The sequence below is a fragment of the Lepisma saccharinum genome, chromosome 18 (genome assembly GCF_977018435.1).
Source record: "Lepisma saccharinum chromosome 18, izLepSacc3.1, whole genome shotgun sequence".
In the NCBI taxonomy this organism is placed as follows: Eukaryota; Metazoa; Arthropoda; class Insecta; order Zygentoma; family Lepismatidae; genus Lepisma; species Lepisma saccharinum.
Window position 1 is genome coordinate 13,744,671 of NC_139246.1, and position 27,276 is coordinate 13,771,946.

General features: G+C 37.0%; 1 protein-coding gene across 3 annotated transcripts in view; it reads right to left on the reverse strand.

Annotated features, from left to right (window-relative positions):
* Positions 1–7,249: 7,249 nt before the first annotated feature.
* Positions 7,250–27,276, reverse strand: part of LOC146002404 (major vault protein-like) — a 40,176-nt gene continuing 20,149 nt past the window's right edge. For 2 of the 3 annotated variants that reach the window (XM_083140164.1, XM_083140163.1), the window contains exons 10-16: positions 20,053–20,250; positions 18,709–18,850; positions 17,170–17,381; positions 14,918–15,161; positions 12,435–12,623; positions 11,780–11,861; positions 7,250–8,975 (exon numbers count right to left, since the gene is read on the reverse strand). In XM_083140164.1, coding sequence (XP_082996290.1) covers positions 8,854–8,975; positions 11,780–11,861; positions 12,435–12,623; positions 14,918–15,161; positions 17,170–17,381; positions 18,709–18,850; positions 20,053–20,250 — 1,189 coding nt within the window. In that variant the 3' untranslated portion in view covers positions 7,250–8,853. The remainder of the gene's footprint in view (positions 8,976–11,779; positions 11,862–12,434; positions 12,624–14,917; positions 15,162–17,169; positions 17,382–18,708; positions 18,851–20,052; positions 20,251–27,276) is intronic. The other variant, XM_083140165.1, reaches the window with a different exon arrangement.

Here is a 27,276-nt window from a genome sequence, read left to right on the forward strand (position 1 = left end):
ACATTCAGTTCCATGCCTGAGTGGCTTGCTGGATCAGGTGTATGTTCATGGGTGACATCTTTGGATGATGCTTTGCATGTTACAATTTAAAAGTATCACAGAGTTCAGTCCTAACAGATGATTGACTAGATACCATGAATTAAATTTCAATATGACTACATTATCCTCCTCCGTGGCCGTGATCTTCGTAGGTATATGAAGGTTTGAAATGATCAAGAAAATCAATCAGCCCGCCGACTGTGAAGTCCGGTCTGTGTTTCGTTTTCTCAATGCAAGAAACGTGAAACCGGTAGACATCCACCGTCAACTGTGAGAGGTATTTTTTTTTTATGTTTAAAGAAAGTCGTGCGACAGTTCACGATGAGCCAAGGAGCGATTGGCCATCTGTTGTGACCGAGGATTTGGTGCGTGCGGTCAACTCGGAAAGTCGTGAAAACAGACGCTTTACAATATCATCGCTTTCCATGGAATTTCCACAAATTTCAAGAAAATAGTCCTCTACGAAATTGTGACAGATCGCCTGGAATCGAAAATTGTGGTCAGAGTTTCGACGAGGATGATGACATCGAAGCAGGAGTGCATGGATGGCTTTCATCACAGGTGGGAACATTCTATGACGATGGGATTCAAAAACTAGTACCACGCTATGACAAATGCTTGAAAAATGGTGGAAACTACGTAGAAAAGTAGTTTAAGGTCTGTAGAATGCAATGAAAATAAAAAAAGGTACAAAACTATTTTACTTTATTTCTTACACCCTTTTGGTACTTACTTTCCGTACGCCTCGTACATGTCTTACGTAAAGTACCTCTTCATTAATTAAAAAAAATAGTACTTGGTGTGCCACATTGCAAAGGATTATTGGTCAAAAATAATACCAGTAACATTGAAAAACAAGTGTGGGCATTTGGAAATATGTTTTAAGAGAAAATAGTGGCTACTTTCAGTATTTACTGTGACATAGAACCCCTTGAAAGGAAAATAGTTTATAGTAGTGATAGTTTATGTACTGTTCTCTGATACTGCAGGATCTTCAAATTTGGTTTATAAATATTTTTTACAGGTATATGTATATGTAAAGTTTAGAAAGTTTCACAAAATACAAGTAAAATATTCACAAACTTACAGTGCAGTGGCTTTCAAACACTGTGCATGATTTAACTTACATGTTTTTTCTTTTGCCCACTTTAAGAACTGAACTTTAGATCCATCAATCCAGGAAAAATATATACTAATGCCAGAATTTCTTTTTTGTTTTTGTTGTTGTTTCTCTGATCCATCAGATACTGAAAGTTCATAATTACAATTTGCACATTGACTTATAAACATGAAATTATAATTGTGAAGTACAATATCAGATACACACAGGTTGGACATAATGTACGAGGCGTATTCGTAAAGTAAGTACCGTTTGCAAATATTGCCGCTGTAGCGATGCAGTCGCGACCCTGTGAGTTCTCGATGACGTCATTCATCGGTTAGTTAGCCACAGGACGAGTGGGAGCAGGTCAAGCTTTTTCTTCGTAGTTTTCTGAAGGTTTGAAATGTTCAAGAAAATCAATCGGCCCGCCGACTGTGAAGTCCAGTCTGTGATTTGTTTTCTCAATGCAAGAAAGGTTGAATTCTTGCCTAGAGGACAGACCACCAACAAAGATGCCTGCTGTGACATATTAATCCAGCTGTGTCGTGCAATTCAAAACAATAGACACGGAATGCTTAGCGAAGGCATTTTGTTGCTTCACAACAATGCTCGTCTGCATACGGCAGGCTCAACAAACTCAAAATGTCATCACGTCATTCGGCTGGGAACAATTTGTTCATCCGCCAACAGCCCTGAGTTGGCACCAAGTGACTACCATCTCATTCTTCATCTGAAGAAGAAGTTTCTTGCTGGTCAGCGTTTCGACGAGGATGAGGACGTCAAAGCAGCAGTGCATGGATGGCTTTCGTTACAGGCGGGAACATTCTATGATGATGGGATACAAAAACTAGCGCCATGCTACGACAAATGCTTGAACAATGGTGGAAACTATGTAGAAAAGTAGTTTAAGGTCTGTAGAATGCAATGCAATTAAAAAAAAGATACGAAACTATTTTACTTTATTTTTTACACCCTTTCGGTACTTACTTTCCGAATACGCCTCGTATCAACAAACATACACACACATTCAACATTATCGAAATTTAACATTTCGAAGTCATTAGTACGTATGATTAAGGCCTCTGTTGAAGATGGAAAATTATATTTGAGCATTAAAGTATTGTAACTATATCCAGAGAATTTTTCCATCAAGGGTCAATGTAAACACTTCATACCTTTATTAATAAGGGCGTGGGTTCGGAACTGTGGGCATCTTGCACAGCAAGATCCAAATCTGGCAACGGCCATCCTAGCGCTTTTATTTCCAACTTTTCTTCAAGTGTTCTTCAAGAGAAAGGTTACTGCAACAAGGAATCCACCGAATTCATCGTACACTCACTTTCACTTCTAACAACAACAAAAAGCTAATCCTTCACAACAATGACCACCACTTCACGTGCCACGCGATTTTAACACAATGAACCGCGTGCAAAATTTTCGGGTCTGGAAGCTGGGGAAAAATGACGGTACTCTGTAAGTTTGTTTCTTGACGATTGAAGTGCTACATAAACACAAGGAAATATATTTCTAGCATTTAAAAACAGGTAATTTAGATAAAATTAAAATTTCCTAAACATAAATTACATAGCAGAATCCACTTTCGGAAGCAAAAAAGGCACGGACTATAGTTTCAGAGTTGCAATCTTTACAACTTACCACCGAAATAGATAAAATGCTAAGGGGTAGTGTCAATTCGCGTTCCAACTTTTTGCAGGTGCTGCTAATGTATACGACATGTTACAAACATTGCATAAGTCTACACTGATAACGTACAGAACGTTTGAAAGTGACATTAATAAACGTTGTTCTGACAGAAGCAATACGTTGTCGTAGACTTTCTTCTTATCCTGAGATGGAACACTTACTGTGCTGTGTCTTCCTGTAGCACGCTAGCAGACGATTTTACTCGAGCCGAGACCCTATCCCCCGTACGAATCGAGGAGTGGGGTGTACAGTATTCATACGCGCAGTGACGAAAAAGGGGCGAAAACGTGCTGTTGAGATTCTAGCACGGTAAGGTATTCTTTATAGCCCCAACAGCGTGAGGGAAATACGTGGCGCCGCTTTTAAATGTTGAGGCTCTTAACATGAGAAGTTTCATTTCACTTTAGGGTTTCATAAAACTTCTTGCATCTGTGAGATTTGTTTTTTTCTTCATTTCATTTTAACAAATTTAGCAACGTGCTATAGCACGGTAGCACGTATTAAGCAGCCGCCATTGGTAGTAACTGATCATCAACATGGTATCAATGTGTTTAATAATTAAGCATTACAATAACGCAACTTCATCAGTGACATTTTCTACTAAACACTAGAATGAACATTCCCAAGAGAGAAAAAAAATCAATATAATATTCAGTGTATTACTTTGTAAATGCAAGTGTATATGCAAACATTTGAGGACAATGAAATATGACATCCTGCATGTAACAAAAGGGTGTAGAGTTGGTGGAATATTGTACATTTGCTTTATTCATTCTCTTTTGATGATTGGCATCTTGTGTGTTATTAATGGAAGGAATTGAAGATTCTTATGCAGAGGTTATCCTCAGATTTGCTGTAAATATTGTTTCAATTTTCGAAATCTTGTACTGTGTAAAACAAAGTTGACGAACATGATAATGAGCAGTGGCGTCTCCTCCCTTGGGGCTTCCTGGGCTTAGCCCCTAAAGAAAAACGGACGTATTCACGTAATTATCAATCACCATAACGCATAACTATCATACAGTCTTTTAAAAGGCGATTTTTACCCACGTAAATTCATCGTCTGTTGCAATGGATACGACAGCGCTCCTATCGGCATTGATGTCAATTATCGTTTTCCGGGGCACGTCGCAAAGGAAGGCGTCGCCTACACCCACCCACCTAGGCTACAGTGAAGGTCACATGCTAGCAGAGAGGAGGGGAGAGTGCAGATTCGGGGCTAGTTCCGTTGCATCGCGTTTGATCTCACGTGATGTTCTGTAGTGTTTCGGTGGCTTTCATTCGCTATGTTTGAGTGAGTTTGGCAGGGTTGATGTTCGAACACAAATTGATGAAGGACATAGGCTGTCAATTACAAGACACAATGAATTTGTCTGGAAAAATAGGCATATATTAAATAGAATTATTGATTGCTTAAAATTCTGTGGTAGACATGAACTTGCTCTACGAGGACATAATGAAAGAGAACAATCTTTAAACAGAGGCATCTTCCCAGATTTATTATCCCTTCATAGAAGAGGGAAAACTAAAGAGGGAACTTCGTGTTCTTTGTTGTAGTGAAGAGTTGAAAAACATAAACTCTATCAGTAGATTGCATTTTTTTATTTAAAATTATTTAGAGGGTACCTTTTCAGAAACAGTAAAAATGACAAACATAGTTTTAATAACTCCAGTGGCAACAGCTGAATCTGAAGGCTATTTCAGCACATTGAAGCGTATTAAAACCTGCTTAAGAAATGCAATGGGACCAAGACAGACCAAATGCCTTGGCACTTGCTTACAATAGAGAGAGAATACATTTCAAAACATAGAGGGCTTCAACGAAAAAATAACAACAAAATTTGCTGAGCAGAAGAACAGGAGTCAACATTCGTAGAAAGGTATGTTCTACAACAATACCTGTTTCTTTCGTAATGATGTGAATTGTCATTATATTTTAAATTCTTTAAAAAAATAAGTCCAGTTTTGTAGTTTAGAAGAAGATAAATACCAATTTTTTTGTAATTCATGTAATTTGTTATTACATTTTAAATTCTTTCGAAAAAGTAAGTCCAGTTTTGTAGTCTAGAAGAAAAAATACCTATTTTTTGTAATTCATGTGAAATTTCATTATATTTTAAATTCTTTAAAAAATAAGCCCCGGCCAAATTTGAGGCCACGAGACGCCACTGATAATGGGCAATTTGCAATCTGCAGTTATTTTTATCTGCCTATCTCATTGCTCCATAGACAGTAGGAGACGCAAACAAATAAGAGATATGGCCTTCATGATATGCCCTTTACTGAAATACTTAGCTTGTAGAGGACTTTTACCAGTTATATATACTCTGTCCTGTCTATCTCTGGAGCCAAGCAAACAAAAACAAGTCTATGAAAGTAGTGACTTGAGACTGTTCCACCAATGAACATGTGAGGGAAATTTTGAGGAGGAAAGATACTGCAGTTACCAGCCTTCGCAGCAGCGTGTACTGCTTCGCTCTGCCCGCTCCATTTCCCCCTTCTCTGAGGCTATGCATAGCCTTGCTCCAGAGATAACAGACAGGGTATAGTAGTAACAACCTGCCAATTTACACAATTTTATCAGGTGTCCTAATAGATATTGAGTGTCTAAATCTTGAAAAAGTGAAATTAAAAAGTAGCAGATTTAGCACCCTCTACAATCAATTATTTAAGCGAAGCATCTTGTCATCAGGATTTACCTTTTAAATGTTTATCTCTCCTAAGGCAAATTACAGAATTATTTTTACTCTTCTGTAGGACTGTGGATATTTCGATGTCGAAAATATCGATATGTTGATATTCGATATACAGGGTGTTTCCGGGCTGATGATACAAACTTTCAGGGATGATGGAGAAAGGCACATGTATCAATTTGAGATAAGGAACCCTGGTCCGGAAACGACTTAGTCGAAAGTTATGTGAAAATCGGTGTATGAAGATGTAATACTTTTATTACCTGCACAAGTTTTACAAGCTGTTCCGTGGCCAGATCGGTCACCTGATCTGACCCACTTGATTTCTTCTTGTGGGGTCATGTGAAAAGTCTTGTGTACGAGACACCTGTAGAGGATTTCCTGGCAAGAATTCTCGCTGCCTGTGATATTGTTCGAACGACCCCAGGGTTGTTCCAACGGGTACGTCAGAACTTTGTGCGATGATGTCATGCCTGTAGCGAAGCTGGGGGACGCCACTTTAAACAACTGTTGTGAATGTGGCAGCTTGTAAAACTTGTGCAGGTAATAAAAGTATTACATCTTCATACACAGATTTTCGCTTATAACTTTCGACTAAGTTGTTTCCGGACCAGGGTTCCTCATCTCAAATTGATACATGTACCCTTCTCCATCGTCCCTGAGAGTTTGTGTCATCAGCCCGGAAACACCCTGTAGATATTCAATATGTCAATATCTATATTTGATATCGATATTATGGACATATGGCGGTGTTGCATTTCTTACGTACAAGTTAAGTCGAGCATAAGTATGTTAAGACAACAAGTAATGTGCTCACCACGCAGGGACAGAACTTGGTAGGTAAATAGTGAGAGATTGCGTCCGATTGACATGGAAAGCAAATATGTGCAACAACCAATACAAAGAACAAGGTTCCTAGTTTATAGAACTTACTGGTTACCCTTGTGTGTCCAAGTATAGGGGTGGTATTGATACAATACGAGACAATATTTGGCAGGGACAAAACTTCAAATTGAAAGAGATAGATGTGTCTGTATTGTCGCGATCGTCGATATTGATATCATCAATATCGATATTATCGGTATCATCAATATCGATATTATCGTTATCGTCAATATCGATATTATCGTTATCGTCAATATCGATATCGTTATCGTCAATATCGATATCGTTATCGTCAATATCGATATTATCGTTATCGTCAATATCGATATTATCGGTATCGTCAATATCGATATTATCGGTATCGTCAATATCGATATTATCGGTATCATTGATAGTTTCGATATTCAATATATCGACTCAATATTCAATCGATATCAAACTTCGTTGTCAAAAAATTGATATCACACAGCCATACTCTCTTGTCTATGAAATAAAAAATCCTTACACTTTTTTTTTTAATCAACATTAGAAATTATGCAGAAATTTCAGCATTAAATATGAAGTTCAGACTACCTGAATGGTACTGAAATTGCACTTTACTGAAACAAATTATTCTTATCCTACGTCTCTACAAGTAACAGCAGCTGGAATAATCCAATTTCCGAAAAGCTCTGAAATAGAAAAAAATGGCACACGTGATAGAAGAAAAAACACGAAGTCAGAGTAGGCCCATTATATACTACCAGCAACATATCATGGTTGGTTGACCATAGTGCAGCATTATGTAAAATTTTGGAATATAAAATTAAGATTCCACTGTACCACATTGTTCATAACATTAAATTTATTACAATCATTATTTCAGTAAACAACACTTAACTTTCAAAATAATTATATTTTCAAATAGTTCATTACAGTTAATACTGGTATACTCTTCTTCTAAGAGAATTCTCCTAGTCAAATTTCTTAATACAGTACTAGGCACCTTGAAACACTGACATTTAAATTTAAGTAAACAATCAAAATCAAACAATGCAAAAAAACTATACTTCAGTCTTTTTAAGCATGTAATAGGCAATGCATTTTGGTAATGTTATTATAAACAAGTAAAGATTATCACAGAAAACATTTTTTAACAGAACATTTGACAGTAAACACAGCTAACAAATACGATGAAATGCAACTTCAAGAACCCATTACCACAAGAAAGCCAAGTTATGACTACTATTACAAATGTGAAATGAATAGAGCAAGATGAAAATCACACACACTGGCATAATAGTAATTTTATTTCAAAGCTGTTGGGAAATCAGATAATTTCTTACAGCTTTGTCATGCTGCTAGATATCAATTTTCATCTTTTGCAAAATGTAATTCTACAATTGACAAGAAATTTGTCCAAAACAAAATAATATACAGAATATTCCAAAAGTATGGCAATTTTTTAAAAAATATATGTATATTCTTATTCTATTTGTTCAATACAGGAACTAAACATCTTTATTTCATATTTGAATTTAAGAGTATTATTATGATGGGCAGGATTGAAGTAAACATGAAATACTTTGCATACACACACACACAGCCTAATCAATTTCCAACATAATACTGCACTTCTTGTAACAACTTCCCCGGATTTATCTTTCTCGAATTTTCAAGTTTATTAAAAAATACTTTTGTAAACCTGAGGATCTGAGGAGCAAAGTTTTATGGTTTTGCAAAATAGCCAAATAACAGTTACACAGATGTTGTTGTTGGACAGAAAACCTTTTTAAACCCCTCCTTCCCAAAAGTTAAGCTCCAAGTTTGATTCTGCCCCCCACCCCTTACAGTTAGGTCCCTAGTTGTGCCCATGAGGATTTTTGTATTTCATTTTAACACTAACAGTGAGTTTAGACCAACACAGTGGAATTTTAGTGATGTGTGTGGAAGAAAAACATGCAAAGAAAAAGTATATTAGTGTGAAAAATACTACTTCAAGCAAAATATGCATTCAAAATCCAATGAGCAATAGTACTTTTACAGCAATATAGTTCTTCTTTACTCTTGTGGGAAACAGTATAATATGCACTTGAGGTAGTTACACACTTCATCATGTGGCTTCCAAAAATCTCGTGAATCATATATTGTCAATACACACAGAATAACTCAATTTACAAATAGTCAATTTAGGCAATACAATTCCATATCTATCAAAAATATATCCATCAATTAAAAATTGTAACGTACACAAATGCAACGAACTTCTACATATTTAAGTGTCTTAACAATATGAACAGGAAAATAGAACATACTTTAGCCTTTAAACAACAATGGTCGAAAAGCGAACTATTAGGCTTGTCAAGCCAAGATGAAACCTGGTTGGCTATGTCATGTGCTTTTTATTAATCTTAATAAATACTTTATTCAAATTCCTCTTCTCGTTTCCTTTTACTGGGTCCTGTACTTTCTGTAGCCCCCAGTAGACCTAAGGCAGTACCCAGCAAGTTTATGGGAGTCCTCCCGTCTGTAATTAAGGTTGACTGAAGACCCAGGGCCTGTAGAAGCTGCACCTACACAATCACAAATAAAAAAAAATTAGCACACAAATATTTTAAAATCACAAAGAGCCACACAACATGAACAAGGACGTTTAGCGCTAAGCTGACCGGGATACACAGTGTAGTCTTGATTTTATGTTTTTCAGAGGACCAGGCTGAAAAACTAATGCAGAAAAATATAAAATCAGTGTCAGTGTGCACAAGGAAGGGGGGTGTATTCCTTAAAAAAGTTAAATGCCAAAAAAAAAAATTGGCAAAATGAGGACTGACTGCTAAAGAAGTATATGTAACCACCTTTTGAAAATCCTGGGCACCACTGCTTGGGGTTTCACAGCATATTCAAAGAATTAGAATGATGCACACGTGAGCATTCAGAGAAGGCCAATGGGGGGGGGGGGGGGGTTCCCTGCTGGAAAATGAATATCAACTTTATATTACATATTTCACTCACAATTTTGTTTTAGCCACATGACTTTGCAGTAATTATTGTACAGGTCTGATAATTGTAAGTAAGGCTGGCAGAGTTCATTGCAGGAACATGATAATTTTAAACTGAAGCAATGCTTTTTGGGAAAAATAGCTTGCTGACCTCCCCTGGATAAAAATCTCCTGCTTCTCCACTGGGAGGAAGAAGTGAAATGTGTTTTAGTTTCAAATAAGCAGAAAAGCATTAATTTAACTGACTTTTCCGCATTTTTGAACATGTTTACGCAATTTCCTAATATTTCCATGAACTTTTCACTCCTAAGTTGATTGCACTAACTTTTCCAGGTCAGTGGTCAACGTACTGAAAATTCAGGTACGTCCGATGTATGTATTTTGCCCACTTTTTTTATGTAGCATGAAGTAATAACTGTTTCCTATACCCTCTAGTTACTAGAGTTTGCTTATTGGAACCACAGAGCAAGAGAAAAATTAGGCAATACCTAAAAACACAGAGAAAGATTTAGGCAGGATTAAAAGTTCAAACCACAACAAAATTTCTCTGGTAGCCCCAACATTCACAATTCTCGTAGTATGATATCAGATCTACAGTTCTTGTGGTTGAACTATCCCCTAGCATACGTTATATAGAAATTTCCATTCCATGGGGGGGGGGGAGAGAAAGCCATACCACTTTCGTGTATTACGGAGCACTTTTGTCTAGGAACATTAATGCCAAGGAAAGCTATAACTCTGCATTCAGAAGTACCTTTTTCAAGACAAACCACATTTCAAACTACATCCACTAAGGATACCGCGAACTGGAGGAAATATTTCCGGTTTACTGCACAGAAAAAGCAAACACTGCTCTTCATATTACCATCAAAGGACACCCCCTCCTTTTTACTTAGGGGTGGGCCTATACTACTTTGAACCAATATATACTAGGGGGTATCAAAAAGTTTTGCCTGTTGAGGTATAATTTGTTTAATAATGGAAAGATTGAAACAATGAACATACGTATAGTTTGCCTGTAGTGTCCTGTACTCAGAGTTATCCTTTTACACAGTTGCCATCATGTTCGATGCATTTGTGCCAGCGTTTTATCCAGCCCTCAAAACCAGTTTGGAAAATTCCACAGAACACTCCCTGCCCCACCGTTCAGAGCTGTTTTAACCTCCTGTAGGTCATCGAATCTCATGCCACGAAGCACAGACTTAGCTCAGACTTAAGTAGTTAAGCTCAAAGTGGGAGAAACCAAAAGTGTGGACATGACAAGGAGTGGCAGGCCATCGTTGACCGACGACAACCGCCAAAGGGATGATGAGCTCATTCGAGAGGATAGATGCATCACCATCCAGGAAATTTCTGATGCAGTGCACATGTCCTAGGGATCAGCACATGCAATGATTGAGAGTTTGGGATACCATAAAGTCTGAGCTAAGTCTGTGCTTCGTGGCATGAGATTCGAAGACCTACAGGAGGTTAAAACAGCTCTGAATGGTGGGGCAGGAGTGTTCTGTGGAATTTTTCCAAACTGATTTTGAGGGCTGGATAAAATGCTGGCACAAATGCATCGAACGTGATGGCAACTGTGTGGAAGGGTAACTCTGAGTAGAGGACAGTACAGGCAAACTGTATGCATGTTCATTATTTCAATCTTTTCATTATTGAATAAATTATACCTCAACAGGCAAAACTTTTTGATACCTCCTCGTATATACCATTTCCGATACTGTTATTGATTTCCTCTAAGACCGATACCGATGGTTGAAAACTGTAATAATTAAAAGCTGTTCACAACATTCAATAATATTGTTTGTTTGAATTGTTGTTTTAAGCCCACTTTATGCACAGATAGGCTAATCAGGACTGGACCTACAGTTTAGAATGGGATCCGAACCATAGTGTAATTTGATTACTATTAGTAAGTGTTGCACTCAATGCATCAATTTACCAAGAGTTTTGATCTGAAGAATTACATCAGAATATTAAAGTACTCTATAATCACACACTCCCAGTTCTTCACACAAAATTAGTGCAAAATAAAAAAGAAACTTTAAATTCTGAATAATTTCAATGATAATTATACTCTACAAAAGTGTCACATGGCTCTTCTTCATACCGGGAAACTATAGGCTGGTATCAGTGAATAAACTCAAACTGATATCAAAAGGGGCATGGCCAAAGGGGTGGGGGGGAGGTTCATAATCCTCCCCGTTGGGCCAGTATTCCTTAAAAAAGAAGGTCAAGTGTAGGGAAAGATGGCAAAATTAGGACAAACTACTTGAAAAGTGTACATGTAACCTCCCACTCTTTCGAAAATCCTGGGCATGCCACTGGTTTTGGACTATACAGATACAACAGAATAGTCCTACTTTTTCCTATCTTACCTTCTTGTACCATTTGAATATTCACTGACGAAGAACACTGTATTTGTGTTTGAAAGGTTAGTAGCTGAAGACTATTTGACCACTGTAAGTATAATAATTATTATCTTTTATTAGCATACTTGTCATGTACACTCAACAGGTAAGAACCAATAATACTGAAATTGCACTACACTATTCTTTTGCTATGATTGTATTTTACAATAAGTAATACTGGATATTTTCTGAAAAAAAAAAATCAATCTATGGCTGTTTTATTGCCAGACCACAGCAATAGCCAATGTTCTATTGGGGGGATGGGGGTCAAAAATACATGATAGAATGGAACTACACGTTAGATTTTCCCGTTTTAGGTGCTTCATTATCCTGGTCTCAATAAAACAGCACACTTGAAATTTTTCCTGGAGTATTAGTATTTTTGTTATTCCAGTGCGCTACTCTAACTTTTTTTAGTTAATCAGGATGAAGTGATTATTAGATGAAGATGAAGATGTCGAAGGATCATTCACAAGAACATCCACATCAGGACTCAAACCTGAGAACTTTGATGACAAGATCAAAAGTAGACTACTTATGTGGTCGGCCACCAAGAACTCCTTAAAGCTCACTTCTTCGCTAGAAACAAGACCATGCAATCAAGTTTAAATAAAAAAATTACCTTGTGGTCAAATCCGGCAGTAGCGACGGCTCTCAATGTATCAGGACCCATGGATTCCACCATCTGCTTGAACTTCTCAACTTCTAATGTAGCCATCTCCTTAGCCTTCTCCAACTCAAGACGATTCTGTTCCGACAAGAATGTAATTTCTGCTTCTCGTGCAAGTCGTAGCCTTTCAAGTTCAGATTCCTAGTGCAGAGAGAAAAACTTGATTGAAAACACTTTTTATTTCAATACAAATAAAATAAGCATAATGTTAGTGCAGCAACAAACCAGACAACAGGGGTGACCACAGGGTGAATTTTTTGGGGGGACAAAATTTTAGTTTAGCTACAAATTCTAAATATCTTCACACAAAAAGGAGGGGGGTATAGTTTAGTTTGATTGACTTGTTATTGATTTTTAGATATGTACAGTTTTTCTACCTACCTATGGGTGATCGCAGAGATAAGGTTGAAATGAAACCCCACCTCTTAGAATTGGCTTGGAAGGGGGCAGGGGGGCTTTCTGTTCACATTAATACAGTTATCATCATTCATGTAAAATGTTATTTCAATCAATGCCAAAATAATATACATGTAAATGTCTATATAGTAAACAATACCTAAAGTAAACATATATTGCTTAAATTTGTCTGCATTGTATTGTTCAGCAAATTTTTACTGACCAAAATAAGGGGGAAGATCACCAAGAACAAAAGATCACAAGGTGACACCAAGAGGCATTAGAAGTCTGGTTCAACGGGCAGTAGAAAATATCACAGAACCATTGCCAGGTCAAGAACAATGCAAGTAAAGGTTTTCCTAGTCCAGCACCAAAATCTGTGTCTGTGATTTTTGTCAAATCTTGGATAAAGCATCTCTAATAACTACTTCTGAGCCATTCCATGTGAAAGTGGACAAACAGGTTAATTTTATTTTTATTCAAATTATAACGTATTATGAATGAAAATTAAAGGGAAAACTATGCAGAATTTGAAATTATTAATACAAACATTAGTTTTATGGCTTTTAAATAACATATTGTCTCAAACTCATTACTTTTTATAGTAGAAGTGGGATATTATGTGTGATATTTCTACTTAATTTAGTTTCATTATCATAAGAAAACTAAATTAATTCTAATTTTGTTCTAATTGTCTCATTTATTGTTTGTATATCTTAAGCTCTGAAGTATCATATTTCAGTTCTGAAACAAATCTTAGTTTGAAGAATCTATTTAAGATAATTTTCATAGCCTTTGAATTGTTCCATAATCCTACAAAGTAAATAATGTGCATGTGTCACACCTGTCACAAAATTTGTCACACACGTCACAGGCAAAAAAATGTTTATAAAAAAGTATAAGTATGTAGTAAAAAAAAATTAGAAACTAAAAGCATGTAAATGTTGAGAACAGTTTGCTTTGTGAAAATTAAATGAAATTGTTTCAGTAAACACTTCTATTTGACAAGAGTTTTCTGAAACACTGAGGAAGGTCTTAAAGTTAAGTCTTGGAAGTGTCACACCCGTCACAATTACAAAAAAATATTTTCTGTAGCTGAAAATTGAGATGGGAGAAATAGTTTGAAATTAAATAACTTTCAAGGAAAATATAATTACATGAATTGATAGAGTTACATATTTGAAGGTGCTAAGAAAATAATTAAAGAACAAATGTAAATTTCTCTGAATGTTACAACCATCACAATGGAATTGTCCTTATTTTTACATGGAATTGACAGCGACTGTTCATCCTATTTCTCTACAATGAATGACAGTGGAAGACATTCTAAGATCTCTTCCAAATTGTAAGGAAAAGAATGAAACTCAACCCTTTCCGGATGACTGACGGGGCATAACTCGTCATAGAATTTTTGTCCAATAAGATGAGCAACAGGCTATAAAATTCCATTGTGAATAAATGATAGGCTACAATTACACCACATCTCTTGTGCATGTGTGTTGTAACCATCTCAACTGCTAGATGTCACATTTTCTTCATTGCTGAATTGTACTTGTACTTGTGTCAAATTAACTTGTAACAAATTAACCCTCAATTTGCAGCACGTTCTTTTAATTATGGCAATACTAATAAAAATGGGAGCTGCCTCTTTCATTTATGCTCTTGAGATAGCATTTCACAATTTATATCCGCATTGTGGAAATTTTTAGCTCTATTATACAGTTAGTCATGATTTTGATCCTAATGGAAGTGTTTACATTATTTTCATGAATTAATTTTGTATTACCTATTCAAAATATGTTTTCAGTAACTTTTATGCAACAGTATAATTTTTTTTACTTTCAAAAAATTGTTACAGAAAATTTAAAAACTGAGGGAAAAAATGTTAAATAATAACACACTTAACAACATATTATCTATGATTAAAAAAAACAAACAGAAAAAACAACCCTTTCTCCTGGGGAAAATTATATTCTAAGACATGTCCGGAAAAGGTTAATCAGTGTACTCTTGTGGAGGGTTTGATAGTTAACACTCACAGCTTCTATCCTTGATGCTTCAGCCTTCATTCTGGCTTGTTCTACAGCTGCCTCACCCTCAATGTGAGCTGCTTCTGCTCGGCTACGGGCCTCAGCTGCTGCCTGTCCACAAGACTCCACTGCAGCTGAACTAGCTTGCAATTTAAGTAGCTCCTGCCTTGCCTTTTCGGCTGCAGCAGCATCCTCTATCTTCTGCCTCTCGAGACGACCCCTCGCTTCTTGCTCAACTCTCTCTGCTTCATGTCTGAAAAAGAAAACTATTTAAACAATTGAACTGAAATATGAGCATCATTTCCGAAATAGTGATTACATGCTCATACATGCTCTGGTGTAAATATTTGAGAAGCAAAAATTGACCCCTTTATACAGGAATAAACTTAATATTCTGGTAAGAACATAAATGTGCAAGGGATATATTTATTTTGTGTAGTAAGTGCAGTTTTTAAATCAAATTTCTGGCAATTTTCTCACGCCGTCAGTGGAATCGTTTTTCCAGATATTATGTAGGGTCCACCCTAAGGCCTGTACTATGTCTTCAAGCGACATGCTCGTACAGGATCTTGTACCTTCCAAAACAAGTTATAGTTGCAAGAACTCATGTCCAGACTATAGGAAGGTGATTTAGCCCAACCCAACCACTCAAGCAGTTGCAACACTGAATTTGAAATATGGCACCTTGAGTTGTGGTGCGGCCAATCAGATGTCGGAAGGCTTGGTTGTTTCCAACTAATAGCTGGACAAAAGTGATTCTCCATACAGTTACTGTAATACTCACTGTTCACAGCAATTTGCTTTGGTACTGTGACATAGGATAACTACTTTGTAGTCATAGGCAACAAGCAGCATCATTCTAATGTTGCTGGGTGCTTGCCAGTCCTTTCGGAGTCTTGGCGCCAGAATGGCAAACTACTTAATCACTGTTTGATATTCAAGTGATCAGTCTTGCAGAGAAAGTACCAGTGTGAGGCAGATATATCAATATCATGGAAATGATATTGATATGGAAGCCATTTGGCAAGAAAAATTTAGCTTTCTTATTACTTCTATAAAAGGAAATTACATACATTTTTCTTTATGGCAATTAGAAATTAAACTTTGTTGTCTTCCTACATGTGGCTTATCTTCTCAATTTCAAATAAAATTCTAAATTCTGTAAAAAAGATCAAGATATTAACTCATTTCCACCACAGCAAAACATTCAGAAACAATAAAGAAAAATGTTAGAAAAATACTCATAAGTCCAGAGCCATCTATTGTTCACCATAGCAAACCATATCCCAACATAGTAGCAATTCTTTTAAACCTATTTTATTTCAAATTATTCAACAATAAGTTAAAATCAGACAATATTGTAAAAAAAAAACTATTCAAATTTGTTAATATAAAACTTTGTAGAAATTATGTCAACTTGTATTCGATTCTGGAAAGAAAAAATATCAATAAAGAATAAGGTAAAAAATTATCATCACCACTACTGAAATAAGATGGCTGAAGCCTGAAATCGAAAAATTGTTAAGTAGTTTCTTATTTCTTTATCCCAGGTTGCGTTTGTGTTTTACCAAAGCAATGTGACGTGTAATATTTGTGTATTACGCCTAGTGTGCTTGAAAAACGTCATACAGAAGTAACACCCTTTCCTTACCAGTGAATTATACAATGAACATTGTCAAGATGTTAACTGTAACCGAGTAATTGATAGAGTAATCTTTGTTTTGCAGATTGCCTAAGGTAAAATGATCAACATTGTTGGGTGATCACCTCGATCTTCGTGTCTAATGTCAGTCTATTTCTCTTTCTTTTGTTTTGCAGTGTGTTTTGTGTACCAGACCAAATCCTGACACATTGCTGATTTGCAAGACACAATTTGGGCCAAAATGTTTAAGAATATGTCGTTGAGTGTGGCTGGTAGGGTACATGACTGTCTCACAAGAGAAGGACAGCATTTTCCTAAAACAATTAGTGTTCTTATTAACATGTAAACAATGTACATATTATATAATTATGTTCATGTAATAATGTTGAACTGTAAGTTTTCTAATTGCACTTAAACAACTGTAATTTTGAAAAAAAGATTTAGTAGATTACAAGCAACTGTTAAAAGATGTTACTCCTGCCACACCCTACTATTTTGCTTCTCCCACACATTACACGTGTACTCAGGGAAAGCCATAACTTCAGCTAGAAAGCTATATCACATAACAATTCTTAAGGCTTATAATGGCCACTATTTCAATTTTGAAATTTTGACTTACTTTGCAGCAGCCTCTTGAGAGTTGGTTGTGATTTCAATCGCCAACTGCACAGACTTCTGGAGAGAATCTCTCGTCCTCTGATCCACGGGTTCCACACCTTGGATGTCAATACTGGTAACAGCCAGGTTGTTCTGGGGGAATTGAATCATCTTACGGATCTTTTTATTTTCATCTACTCCAAACACAGCAGTTCTTATTATGTCAGCAGATCTCTGGAATTCAACAAGACCAAAAACTGATTAAGCATTTCCAATATACAACGGATGGACTGGTGTGAAATTTGTACCAGTGCAATAAAAATTATACCCATAGTGTTTTTTGCATAGTTTGTACATCACTTTCATGCCTTATCAGATTAATCATGACAATGATGAATGGAACTGATGAAGGGACATTCAGTGGAATACTCACAACTTAAACCTTGAGTTGTCTGTGGCAATTTTGCGAGTTCACCACTCAAAATGTTCAGTCACCCAGGTGGTGCAAATAGAGTACACTTATGTTATTATAATTTTACTGAACGTGGCAATTAGTAATATAATTTCTCAATAAACCTCATTTACAGAACTGAATATTTTTTTGGTTTTCTAAAGAGAAAGTATCCACTGTATCTATCTTTAATTTACCATAAATATGTGCCTCATCTAATATGATCTGAACAATTCACCAAATTAGATATGGTTAACTGCAACTGAGTGAAGGTTGGTTTACTAGTAGCTTCTTATAGTGTGTATGTCTCAATATACGAATGACAATTAAAAATGTATCTTCAGTGTTGTATGATGTGCTATTCATGATTATAAATGATCAGTAATCTATTGGTATTGACCACTATAGACATATTGGTGCACTGGTAAAATTGACGATATGTTTGCCACTCCAATATTTCTATAAATATCTTATAATTAGTGCAAAATTTTTGCCATTTTTTTGTATGACTGTAAAGGTATGGTTCACATACCCAAGTTTTCTAAAGCAAATATCTACTTCCACATTTTCATTTCCTCATAAAAAAGGCATTGCAATATTCTTATTACATAATTAAAAGGGTGAATTATGCATTCAGGTTCTTGATACAACATTTCAAATTTGTACTGGTATCTTTTGGAAAGACAAAAATTCCATGTCAGTCCATTCCTAATCATATTAAAACAGTCTGCATTTAATTCTCCGAAAAAAACTTCTGCCACAATTTTCAGGCAGTAATGATATTTCTGCAATTTGCAAAATTAAGTTAAAAAAATATTACAACTCATTCAATACCAGCAGACTTTGGAAATAGAATCAGCCAATATCACTAAATAAATTCAAGACAACAATTTCCATTGCTGATATTAGTAGAGACATACACATTTAGTTTTTGACGGAAACACAACATTTCATTTGGAATAACATGCTGTTTTCACCAATTTAACACCGAAATGCCATTTCATATACCACTTTTGATTCCGAAATGTGCCCAGTTTTTATACCGAAATCTTCATCTTTTATTCACCCTAAATATGCAGCTCTAGATATCGGTAATCATCAAGCACTGACCTTATGGAAATCATCAAATTTCGCTCCAGCTACTGCTCCTCTGATGCGAGATGCAACGGCTTTGCAAAGATCTCCTACAAAATCAGGCACACTAAAAAGTTTAGTACCAACAGTTTGTGACCTATCTCCAATTTCAAAGTGCCTGAAACAAACAAGAAGAATATAATTTTAATGTTGCAGCATTTCAAAGCAAGTGTTTAGTAATAGTTTTGACATCTTGTTATTGAATTACAATTGACAACGTAAGTTGTGAGGTTTGGCAACTGAATTTATGCATTAGTCACCCAAGTCTATTTTCAAATCATTTTAAAACAATCAAAAAAAAAAAAAAAAGTAAAGTGTTCCCCTGTGCATAGCACCACGCCATGAAGGCGTATAGGGGGTGTGAGGGTAACGCCCCACACTTTCTTGATCCGGTCGTGAGTGGGGGTGATGTGATCAGCATCACGCCCCTGACCGCCTTTACCCCCCAGGGTTTCCCCCAGGTACCCATGTTATTCGACGCTGGGTAGGCGCCGGGGCCGCTTCCACCGTTAGAAAAGTTCCCGGATTTGAACCGGCCGGGGATCGAACCCGGGACCTTGAGCATGGTAGTCAGACGCATTACCGACTGAGCCACCGCGGCCACATTTTAAAACAATCAAAATTAACATAAAATACATGAGCCATGGTGTAACAGCCAGTTAGGGCCAGTATCTACCTACCAACTGTGGACCTCAATCGCACCAGAGGTGGGAGATCATCCAACAAGTTTCAGGGTGACATGTGGCGAACACGATGTCATTGTAGTAGGTTTTCTATTATCAGGTTACGCTACTCATTCCTAGATCACTAATTTCCTCAATATGGTGGGTGGCCACCTGTCCCATACACAGGCCGAAATCTCACTAGAAAAGTTGTTACGCTTTCCCCAGGAGACTCGAACAAGCGCATGTCCCGAAATCAGAACCCAAAGCATGCCGCTTTAGACCAGACAAACTGTCTAACACATCCAAATGAACATAGAAATTGCAAAATACCAACTTAATAAAGGGTCTCTCCCATGGTGCAGTGGTAGCATCGTCCCCTTGCGATCAAGTGGTCCCAATCACAGGAGGACCCAGCTTCGATACTCTGTGGAGGCACAAATTGATTCGGATCCCACTTTAAACTGTAGGTCCAGTCCCGATTAGCCTTACTGTGCACAAAGTGGATTTAAAACACCAAGTCAATGAATTAAAACCAAATTAATAACAGATTAGGATGTGTTTGGTATCCTAACAAATTTAAGTTTGGAAGAGACAAACAGTACAGGTAGTGAAACGTAAGAGACAAGCAGTAGAGGTAGTGAAATTTAATACATACCAATTGTAAGCAAGCTGAAGGGACAGCCTTGCGTGATCAGCCGTTTCAACAACTATGACATCAGTACAAAAATCTGGACCCAAGAGTAAGGCAAGAGTCCTGATGGAATTTGGCTTCTTAGGTCTTCCACCAGAGAGAGAAAGCTGCGTAAACTGCTCGTCCGGTTCCAGCATGACAAGATCAGGTCCAAAGACAACCCTGCAAGATATTAAATTTAGTTGATACATACATGCTCACAGACTAAATACAGAGGAATCACAATGTTCCTGCATTTGAGTTTTTTCATGTTCATGTTTGTCCCCTGCAAAATGTAAAAACAAGGTTTCATTGCACTTACAAGATATTACACAGATTAATTTGTCGCGTGAAAACCAGAGGGACATAACTCCAATTTATCACTTTAACTAGAGAGAGAAAATAATGTATTCTTAGGAATATGTGCAACTTAAAAAGTCAATAAACTGGAGACATGTCGTTCTGACTCCAAATAGAGTCCTTCAGAGAACTTAATTCGAGAATGATTTTTTTTTTGGGGGGGGGGCTTCAAGGCCACGAAGAACATATATTTGAGGCTATGTTGTTCTTTTAATCAAGTAAGAGTGCCGATTTGGCGATTTGCAGTAAATACAAAAACACTACTCTCCATCCAGAGTAAATTCAAAGTACAAACAAAAACATATGACTTGTGATTATGCTCACTGGTTAGTTTTCAACCAGCCCATCCAGACATACTAACCGTTCCGTATCGTACCCAAGGTATTGGGTAAGAAGTATAAAGTCTTAGCATAGCAGGAAGCAGAGAAAGGAATGCAGAATAAGCAATTAGGTAAACGTTAGGTGAGTGACTTGGGAGACGGATATGGAATGAGTGTTGGAATTATCAGGAGGTGTGATCAGTTGGCGAGAATACGAGAGTAAGGTCTGCAGATTGTGAGAGAAAAGCAAAGTGGAGAACGATTATTGGACGATGGTGTGTAATTGAATTGATGTCTGACAGGGAGGTCAGACAGTGACATTTGAGAGGACAAGTATAGGAATGATCTTCATCTATTTGTAAGGCAAGTAATATCCTTTTCTAAACCAATCCATATCGGTTCAGTCATGGAGAGTATAAAACATTTGAGAGGACAAGTATAGGAATGATCCTCATCTATTTGTAAGGCAAGTAATATCCTTTTCTAAACCAATCCATATCGGTTCAGTCATGGAGAGTATAAAACATTTGAGAGGACAAGTATAGGAATGATCCTCATCTATTTGTAAGGCAAGTAATATCCTTTTCTAAACCAATCCATATCGGTTCAGTCATGGAGAGTATAAAACCCATATCTAACCTAAGTTAATTTCTATTGCCACTCCTTTAAATGTAACCTCTTGCATATATCACATTTAGGCCAAGCGAGTGATAACCATCTGAGAGATGAATGAGAAATAACTACATCACCCAATTCAATCTAAAGGTTCTTGGTTCGATCCCAGATGCAGCATGGAAGTTGCGTTACGGTTCACAACTAGTGTTACAACAGCCAACACAATCAAAGGTCACGTGGTTTTCCTTGCATCAACTTTGTACGTGTTGTGGACAAAGAATGGGCACAAGGGGTGAATATATGAAGTGGAACAGAATGTGACTAGTCTCATTTCTCAACCAATGAAAAAGAAACTTTGAGAGTATCTTATTTCACTTCATAATTGTCCCAGATTTTATGCTAAATTTGTTTTGCAAAAAAAGTGGGGTACAACCATTATGTGAAGCTTCTTTTTTTAAATGTACTGCACAAAAAATCATTTATTACTAAACTGTCTTTGGTGCGAGATTAGGATGTACAGAATACACATGAAAACATGTTAAAAAATTGAACATAGTTTAAATCAACGCACATCATTTCTTCATGACAGTTTAGTGAACATTTTTCCAGTCTGAAAAAAAATAAAAGGTTAACACATAAGTTGTGACTGATTTGGGCATTATAGTGGAAATATCACACCTGAGGAAATTTATTACAGCGTACTGAAGTACGTATTTACAAAATTATATCTTATGTGTTCTAAGATTCACCACTAGTGTTGGGCAATATATTGTCCAGATGATACATCGCAATATTGAAAAAATATCATCCAGGTGATACCAACTAGATGATATATTGTCATATTTTGGCAATATACAGGGTGTCATTTTAATGGCGCCCACAGACCACATATTCCTATAGAGGACATCAAAACAAACAACTTTTCTCAGTAACATTTTTCTCGTTGGTATGTCGATTCAACGCTACAGCTGTTCAAAAAAGACCGTTTTGCCACCTGGATGCTGGCATCCCAACACAACATTTGATCGTATCTGTGACTTCATTTCCTGTGGCAAAACAGCGCACGGCAGTGTTGCAAGGAACACACAAATTTTGTGAAATTTGACAAACTACCAACCACATGATTAGGTGTAAAACGAATCGAGAAACACCTCCAGTAGACCAAACATCATAGCCTACCAGCGAGAAGATCAGCAGTAATCTCAGGAGAAAGGGGAAGTGAACCAACAATATGAGAAATGGTAAAAACGTACCTATTCAAAATTATGTATTAATATCGGATTTTGTCTCAGCCTACATGTCAAATATCAACAAGATTGGACTTACAGCTTACATGTGGCTGTTTACGCCCAGCTACATGTCAAATATTTGCAAATCTCGTTGCAAGGTTGATATCTACAAGTTTGTGTCTATGCCTTGTGGTACTTTTGTGCTGATAACGGAAGTATCCGAGGTTCACATTGTTACATTACAGTTAAAACATGTACAACCACAGTAACAATCTAATGATGAATCATAAGCGAATATACTGCACAATCTAATGATGAATCATAAGCGAATATACTGCACTGTTCACAGTTGAAAACTATTACTACATGTGTATCCGGGGCATAGATAAACACAGACGTCGGAGAACTTTTATTACTACTACAGTCAACTCTCGATTCTACGACCCCGGGTATAACGACCCTCTCGAAGTAACGACCCTTTTCCCGGGAACCGTGAAAAATTTAGAAAAAGAAAAGTTTGAAAAAAAAAGTTGAAAAATTGAAGGAAATCGGCCGAAAAATGCGTTGTTTTTTTCCCCACTCATTTCCTTCACGAGCGCTCTACCGCTCACAATTGGGTTTGAACTAAAAATCACCACCACACCATGCTTGAGTGATATCCAATAGCACTTGACCTCTGCCCTCCCCTCCCTCAAGCGCACCAATGTTACCCCGCACCCGACGGCCGCTACCCAACGTGCCAGGCTTGTTTTGCCACGCTTTCTCTTGGATACGCGAGAAGAGAAGATCGAATGTGCTTGGATGTTATTTTAAATCGACCTTTTGTTTGCTTGTCCTAAGAGCTGCTGAAAACTCGCGGGGGAGGGTGGGAGCAGCCCGAAATGACTGCTGGACTTGCAGTCTTTGCCAATGTGTATGGCAGGTCAAGCTCTTTCATCGATAAATACACCACCTTGAGAGATAAGATCGCAGGAATGTTCGAAAATACAGATGTGTGGCACCTGCAGGTTCCCGTGAGTGAGCAACTCTCGGCCTTGTAGCTGACAACTTCCGGTAACCGCTTTCATTCAAAATGTGTCCTTTGTTCCCTGCAACACTTCATAAAAAAGCGAAACTGTTAGAGATAATCAAAACCACATAGGTGAACTAAAGATCGTCACCCGCTTAATGCGTTGTCATCCAGGTTTCCACAAAAGTTAATTTCGATCTTACGTGCATCATAACTCCCGTTTCCCACTTCATATGTTTTCCTAATTGTGTCGATGTCATAATATCTGCTAAAAAAGTGTTCCGTTGGCTTACTGACTTCTCCCTCCTTTCCTGTCAGGAAACGTAGGGGGGGGGGGGTGCGATGCAGATTGTTTCAGCCACGATTTTCTTGCTGATGCGGGCTGATTACAGGCAAGGGTGGAAAAGGACCCATCCCTCTTCCTTTCCTTTGACGTCTAAAATGGGGCAACCAGTTCTGGATATATTCTTGAAAACGAACAAAAACCACAGAACAAGTAAAACAAAAAGGGACCCCCCCCTTTTCCCCAGCTCATTCTCCGCCACTGGTGTGCACGGCAATGTTGATAATTGCAGAATTCAGTTGTTTTTTTAAATTTATTTATTATATATTTTTTTTAATGCTGTTGTCTGCATAGGAAATATTGCCCGTATTATTGTCTGTTTTTCTTGTATGTACGCATTGCTTGCATGATAGAATTATTTTCCTGTAGTTTACGGTTATTACAAGCATAAGAAAACAGTTTTTTCTTTCTTTGTGACGTTTCAGGAGAACACACGCTCCTTTCATCAGACATTTATTTTCATTTTGACTAAAGATACAGTTATAACAATGGTTAGTAATTTTTAAACAAAAAGAATCTGTTATATAATGGATGTTGTCAATGTTACATTGTTGTAATATAGCAACTTAACTGTGAAAAAAGCAGTCTATTTTTTAAATTATGAATCCCAAATATCATCAGGTAATTCAAATTCATCATTGTTTTCACAAAGTCTCTTGATGTTTTCTGTTACATTAAATTTTAAAGATGGTGGCTTACTCCATTTGTGAAAAAGAAAACTCCACACTGGATCTATATTATCATTTTCATTATTTAATTTATTCCAGTGTTCTTCCGCAATGAACGAGGCTTCCCAGACATTCAACTCTGTGTTTCCCGTTAATCTTTTTAAAACCTGGGAAGCCTCGTTCATTGCGGAAGAACACTGGAATAAATTAAATAATGAAAATGGTAATATAGATCCAGTGTGGAGTTTTCTTTTTCACAAATGGAGTAAGCCACCATCTTTAAAATTTAATGTAACAGAAAACATCAAGAGACTTTGTGAAAACAATGATGAATTTGAATTACCTGATGATATTTGGGATTCATAATTTAAAAAATAGACTGCTTTTTTCACAGTTAAGTTGCTATATTACAACAATGTAACATTGACAACATCCATTATATAACAGATTCTTTTTGTTTAAAAATTACTAACCATTGTTATAACTGTATCTTTAGTCAAAATGAAAATAAATGTCTGATGAAAGGAGCGTGTGTTCTCCTGAAACGTCACAAAGAAAGAAAAAACTGTTTTCTTATGCTTGTAATAACCGTAAACTACAGGAAAATAATTATTGTCTGTTGCGTGGTAAAACGGTAAAACGTAAAGCAAGGGTCATTTCTTTCTTCTTTACACTGCTGTTAAAAGTTCCGTCTTCGACAGTTGCGTTATCTTTAAAATGCTGGGACTTTTCTCTTCCGCCACCTGTTGCTCGAACTTCCAGCCCGTCTCTTTGTTTTTACGATGCAGCTGGCGCCAGTGTTTTGTCTAGCTTCTGCTAATCTCTTGCTTGAAGATAACAGCGATGACTCATCCAGCGCCAAGAAACCGATAACGAAATTCGATCTCCAGAAAGCAAAACAAGAGTTAAAATAACTTCATGTTCTGCGCCTTCTGATAAGAACAACTGTAAATTTAATTTACCTTTCTTCAGAACCATTCATGTGGAGGAAAAAAAAGTGTGTTCAATGTAGGAATGGTCGCTGAGACTGATTAAAAAGACATTATTCAAGGGGAAAACGTTTGGAGGGGTGGGTGTTTAACATCGAGAATACTCCTAAATCCAACATTAAATCGTCGATTAACGTGAGAGTAAATAACGATCTACCATTTTGATATGTGAAAATGCGCAGTTTCATAAAGCATGTTTTCAGTTCATTTTATGCTGATGGGCTAATCGGGACTAAATATACAGTTTAAAGTGAAATTCAATTCCAAACCCGAATGATTATCAACTGCCACGTTGTTTAATGACCGGTCCTACAATACGCTTTGGGTGAAAATAGATCGCAAGTTGCGCATTTCCTTTTTCACGCTGGATTACAATGCAAGTCAAGGAAGGAGTTTGGACTGCTCCCTTGAATGGGGAAGGAGGGTGAATGAAGTTGGCTAAAGCAAAGAAAAGTGACTTTTTTTACGATGTATTTTACACAGCCGAACCAGAATGAAAATTACAGCCCTGCCTTTATTTTTTTTTGTCTGGTACCTAGAGAGGTTGTGTTGTTTCTCCCGAGAGATCTAATCTTACCAGTTAATCTTGTAACAGACAATGCTCCAGTAAACCCCTATAAAATCCAACATTCATTCTGCCCGATTATCTCCCGACTTTTGCTGGCACCAGTCCGACTGGTGTCAAGATTCTTCGAGTTTCGCTTGCAATAAGCTCGAGATTGTTTTCCTTTCCATAGGTCTCAGTGGAAACGGGTTTCTCATGAACTAGAATTGTAAGAATTTCCTGGAAAAGCAACGACTGTGCACAATTGAAACAAAGTAACATTATTTTAAATTCTCTTTTGTGAAAACTTTTTCATGTTCTATTTTCCTTCTCACAACACGCATCCTGTGCATAACAGGTTGTATAACTACCAGGATAAATGGTGTTACCATCTCCTAGGCATCTCTGTGTCAGTTTGAGCTCCCTTTAAGCTGAAAATTGGTGCAAATTCCAATAACGACCCCTTCGAAATAACGACCCTTTTCCCGGGAACTGTGAAAGGTCGTTGAATCGAGAGTTGACTGTACTTATATCCCTGTTTTTTCAACCATTTTTGTCACTTGCCTCATAATGTCCTGAATATACATTATATGATGTGTTGCTTACCTTTGGAATTTTGAGTTCTTTCATTTCTATTTTGTCATCTGTTCAGTGTGTCACAGACAACTAGTATCAGAAGGACGAAGTGGATAGACTAAATTGTAGATGCCAACTTGGTAACTAGATTTGCAAATATTTGACATGTAAGCTGAGACAAAATTCGATATGACCACTTCCGCTTGAATTCTATTTTCTTTCTACCATTTTTCGTATCAATTGTTTACTTCCTGTTAGGTTAAAGATCGTGTTTTCTAGTTTTCTTTTACGGTACATAATGTGGCTAATTGTAGCTATGTCATTTTTCACAGAATATGAGTGTTCCTGGCAACCCTGGAACGCATTGCTTCACGATGGGATATGACGTCACAAATGCAATCAAATGTTGTGTGTGGTTGCTAGCATTCAGGCGGCAAAACGGGCTTTTATGAACGACTGTAGCGCCAAAATGATTCACCAACGAGAAAAATGTTACTGAGAAATGTTGTTTGTTTTGATTTCCTCTATACGTTTCCGTGGTCCGTGGGCGCCATTT